At 37.0% G+C, this 5,263-nt stretch overlaps 1 protein-coding gene across 1 annotated transcript; it reads left to right on the top strand.

Annotated features, from left to right (window-relative positions):
* Nucleotides 1–434: 434 nt before the first annotated feature.
* LOC109704022 (vacuolar protein-sorting-associated protein 37 homolog 1-like) lies at nucleotides 435–4,737 on the top strand. Its single transcript, XM_020224764.1, is given in 9 exon segments — nucleotides 435–587; nucleotides 1,251–1,293; nucleotides 1,769–1,916; nucleotides 1,919–1,983; nucleotides 2,430–2,517; nucleotides 3,482–3,521; nucleotides 3,599–3,645; nucleotides 3,838–3,958; nucleotides 4,335–4,737. Coding segments are annotated over 8 exon segments (696 nt in total). The 5' UTR covers nucleotides 435–587; nucleotides 1,251–1,267; the 3' UTR covers nucleotides 4,496–4,737.
* The last annotated feature ends 526 nt before the right edge of the window (nucleotides 4,738–5,263 follow it).

Here is a 5,263-nt window from a genome sequence, read left to right as displayed (position 1 = left end):
GATAATAAAGGCGCATTAATCCAATCGGTCTACTACACCGGGTCCAGGCAACAAGTTTTTTGATATTCCGAGAAAGGCCCGCTTTAAATGGTGCAGCAACCTTATCGAAGTGGCGGGGGGCGACAGCGGAATGCGGATACTTATTGTGTACAAGGGCCGTTGTGCGACATGTCCACGTGACTCCTTCCTATTTGGTACCTTTTAATGCTTACAAACAACATACGCAGTTAATGCCACGTACGACCCACGATGTATTGTTTCCTACAACCACGGTTGGAGCGGATTCGCCAAGATCCCAAGTTATAAACTCTCCGTAATTTCAGATTAGATGGGCCTAACACGGTTCGGCCCGGCCCATTATAGCTCGGCCCAACCCGATATCCGAACACAGAGTCCGCGGTTGAGTATACGCGTTGTTGTTCGTGAAATATATAAAATCGAATCAGGCACAACGAAATTTCATAGGAAAAAAAAAATTAAAAACCCACGAAGGGAGCGAGCGGAAGGAAATTTTACCCCTTCTCTTCATCTCATCCCTTTCCCGATCGATTCCACACGCTCCGCGATCCTCCGATCCCACGAAAGAGGTGCGTTACGAAACCCTAATCCTCTTCGACCTACTCCTCTTTGATTTTGCTTTCGGAAATTTTTTTTTTCTATTTTTTCCCCTTGTTTTGATGCGTATTTGTTATTACTAGGCGATCGGAGCAATAATTCGAAACCCTAGTTGAAGGGATTTACTGTGTTTATATAGTTCGCTGTGTTGTAATATTGAGGGGCGTAGATAGCATCAAAATAGAGCAGGGGGTGTAATAATTAGTGTGTGGTCACCGCAATTTGAATTTGAGACATTTTCGTCATCGATATAGTTTTGAATAATGAGGATCGGTGTTCGTTTAATATCGGGAATAATTTTTCTTTCAGAATTTCGCTCTGTTTTGATAATCTAGTAAGCAATATATTCATGATAAGCAGTAGGTTTGGCATTTAGAGTTATTTCTTTTCGTTACCTGCTATTTCTAATTTATTTTTCAATTGGAGAGCTTAGAATTATTGAGTTCGTATTGTTTTTTAGCTTAATAGTTTCAATTCACTGTACTTCTTGTTGTTTAATAAGCAGAGAAAACAAAATTTTGTGGCAGCTCCAATTATATGTTGATTCAAATTTAATTTTAGAAACCTGTTTCACTCTTAATTGATTTTTCTTCTTTCAAATGATGACTAACATGGTTTTATTTTGTTCTTTGCAGTTATCAGAAGTTGCGCGATGAGTTGGAAACTTCCTATTTTTGGGTGAGTTGAACATTAGTGAACAGAGATCCCCAAGTACTTCTGTCTATTTGTTTTATTACATCATGTTTACTAGTATGTGCGAGCTGTTAGTTCAATAAGGGGTAAAACATTAAGCTTATCATTAGCTTCAGGCATCTTCTAATGTAATATGAGTTCCTTGTTTCTTATTCACTCTGTTGCTTTTAATTTTTCACCTGTTACTGAAAATAAAAGGAACAAGCGATCAATTAAATGATTGTTGTATTACCTCAAATGTTATGTGCTGCACGTGCTTTTGTACTTCATATTTTCACGTAACCAACTGAACTTCTGAATTTCTTTTAGCTCACTCAACGTCAAATTCTGGATTTTTCACCCCTTCTAAATTTATTTCTAATGCCTTGTGACTATGCTGAGAGGGGTTTTACGGAAACATATATTTAAATACTAAGCAGGTTTAGAAATTTTGAAATGAAATATGAATTCTTGGTTGCAGTGGGGCCCAGCAGCAACAAGCTCCATCGAATTTCCCAGAGATCCCTACTCAATCATGGTATCCTCCCTCCGTGCTTAGCTCATCTTCACGCCCTTCTACAGCAAGTAGTTCTTCCAGTGTTGGTGGGAGTCAAGAACTCCAGATGGTCCTACTGCTCATGGACAACCGTCACCAGCTGAGGCAGCAGGAATTATTGCTCGCTTGAAGGATAAAAGGTAAATAAGTGATGCCCCAGCTCATATTCTTTTGGCCACCAACATGTTTAATATTCTTCTATTGTGTGTCTGCTAGGTGCATAATTAAGTAATATCCTTTTCATGTGATTCTTTTTATTACTAATGATAGCTCAGTAGCAACAGTGTGGTAATTTGAATTTTCTATAGATGATAATTTTCTTCTTATTGGGGATTTGATCATCTGCAACACTTTCTTTTGTACTTTCAATGCCTATGTGAGACATCTATGTGTGTATATGAGGAATGGTGATTAGTTAACATTAGAATTCAATTTGCTAAAATAGGATAATGCTTTAGTTATACCTTTTCTCAACTTTTTGATAATTTGAAAGGTAATGTGGTTCGAATGACTGACTGTTTATCTTTCTCTTCTCTGGCATTATGTTCTTCGAAATGCTGCACTTACTATTGTGGCTTATCTGCAGTGTTGATGAGTTGCGAAAAATTTTAGCTGACAAAGAGGCATATGATGCTTTCTTCAATTCACTTGACCAAGTTAAAATTCAGAACAATGTAAGCATTCATTCTCCTCTACACTTCTTATCTTCACCGTCTATGTCTTATTATCATGTTTCTGTATTCTTCATGATTTTCTCACTATTTTAAGCTTTTACTTGATTACTTTCTCTAGTCAAGCAAATTACAGGGAACACTTTCATAGTTTGCCTGAGTTATTGTGAGTCACATTTTATTGCCCTCTATAGTATCACTGAAGCAGGATATAGCCTGATAATTGCGCAGGAACTCTGTTTTCTTTAATCCATTTCCCACATTTAACTGGCTTCTTGAAGCTGATGATACTTGCAATTAGACTGGTTATTATAGTATTCTTAGCTACAGATGCTTCAAGATGTATCTCCCTTTTTCTTCTCAGTAATTGTTTACTATAATAATATGAATTATGTGGATAACATTACTCGTTATACATATATGAGTCTCTCTGATAACAATGGATAGAATATTTTTGAGTCTGCTATCTATTAGCCTGTTTATTGTTAAGATGACCCCAAGTTAATGTCAGATGGATTTATGTATTTATGTACTGGGTATTTCTGTTGGCTTCTGGGTTTCATTATAAATTTGGTGATTTCAAATTTCAAAACACTTTGAAACCTATACTGTCAAAGCTAGTCAGAAAGCAGATGAGAAGCAAATTTCGGTGTTCAAATGTTTTGAGTAAATAGGATGTTGGCTTTTATTCTTAGAAATGACAACCTTCATATCAAAGTGAATGAAATGAAACCCAGAAGAATCTGCAGTACTTTTTACTTGACTCAAAGCTTGAGGCCAATACTGACATTCTTCAAATGTATCTTCTTAAAGATAGAGGTTGGTTAATTAACTCGAAGATTGTTATTTCAGGCATAGATCTCTCTCTCTCTATATATATATCACTCTGTTGAATCTGCAGAGCTGCTTTTTGGTCATGTTGGAAAATACTTTTCTCTTATCGAATGTTACCTGATGTCCTTTTTAGGTACGTGATGAACTTCGTAAGGAGACGTTGCAACTTGCCAGTAAGCTACTTTCTTAATTGAACTACATATCCTCTGCTTAAACTGTTTTCACAAGTGTTATAAAATTACTGTTGCAGGAGAAAATTTGGAAAAAGAACCCCGTATATTGGAGCTCAGGAACCAGGTATAGTTTCCCTTGTCCTTTTCTCAACACACCAAGCATTTCGGCTTCCAATGTCATGGAAATTCACAATGGCATCAAACTGCATTGCTATGCCTTGCGCCTGTAACATGTGCAATAATATGTGACACAGTTTTTTGGTAGGGGAAGGATGCCATGACCTTTTACGTAACAATACTTGGCTAATATATGCAGTGCACTATAATTCGAACAACTGAGTTGGCCGCTGCTCAAGAGAAACTGGCTGAATTGGAGAGGCAAAAGGAGGAGATTTTGAAGTCATACTCCCCCGCCGCACTTCTTGGGAAGTTGCATGGTAAGGATATCCCTAACTGTACAAATTTATCTCAGTTCTTCTAATCATAATAGTTCCTATCCATTCTCTTCCACCTGAAAAGCTTAAGAATCGGCGGACAAATTATATATATAGTATCTTAGTGGCAAAGCTTTTGTCTTGTGATTTGTGCCCAGAATATGTGAGCCTGACTTTAGTAGAACAAAATAAGTAGGAACGAACAGGCATACTGGCCTGTTATATATGCATGAGTGCAGATAGTCACTTACTGTAGATAAATTTGTACGTATATAAAAACTTATACGAGTATATTATACGAAAAGACATGCACATACGAAATGTTAATCGGTTTATAGATGCACTGATAACGCGTATGTGATGTCTTATTCCTCTGCAGATGCCATGATTAAGGTGGACGAAGAGTCTGAGCAACTACATGCGAAGCTTCTTGAGAAGGAGATCGACTTACCTACGTTTGTACAGAAGTACAAGAAGCTCCGCACCACTTACCACCGACGGGCATTGCTCCATCTCGCCGCCAAGACTTCGGTCTGCTAATAGCTTGGATATGCACTCATTGTTGTATCATTGAAGTTTTTGGTTGTGATGGACTTCTTAAGCTGCTTTAAAACCAAATATCCCCTTTCTACTGCGCGCCGCAATCTCTTTTTATTGGTAGTATCTAATTTGATTTCATTTCTAAGTGCTGGTGTGGTTTTTTGTAGTTTTTGAGGCCATGCTATATGGTTTTATTTTTAAAACAAAATCAAGAAAAATCATCAGGTTTGTTGTTTTTCGTCCCAGCCCTTTCAATATAACTGGAGTTTGTGAAACATATATAGTTTTACCAAATTTTTGGCTCCCAATAACATAACAGTGGCCGTGGATCGATTTGCTGTTCAAGTTGCGCTGTTGCTACAATGTCTTCGTTTTGACACTTGCCCTGCGTTTGAGAAAGAAAATGTTTGTCGTTGTATTGCATTTTTTCTAAACCCAAAAAGCACATTTCAAAATTTCAAATATGAATTCAATGCGCCCCACGACAGCATCCATTGCACAGCACCTCTCGTGGATTCGATTTTTTTATTTTGACAAACAATTTGAAAAGGTCAATTCCTTATCATGAAAGAAATTGATTTACTATTTCTTTTCTGTCTTTTTTTTTTCAGAATTTGGCACCCCTTTCAGTTTTCTTTCTTCTTCTCTTTCCTTATACAGGAAATTACAATTCTGGTGTGATTGTTTTTTTTTTTTGAGATAAAGCACGGCTATCTATTTCGTTTTATTTATTTAGAAATAAACTTAGCAAAAGATGATATCATTAAT

The sequence above is a fragment of the Ananas comosus genome, unplaced genomic scaffold, assembly GCF_001540865.1.
Source record: "Ananas comosus cultivar F153 unplaced genomic scaffold, ASM154086v1, whole genome shotgun sequence".
Classification (NCBI taxonomy): domain Eukaryota; kingdom Viridiplantae; phylum Streptophyta; class Magnoliopsida; order Poales; family Bromeliaceae; genus Ananas; species Ananas comosus.
Note: the sequence above shows the minus strand (reverse complement) of the source record. Positions and strands in the feature narration are given on the sequence as shown.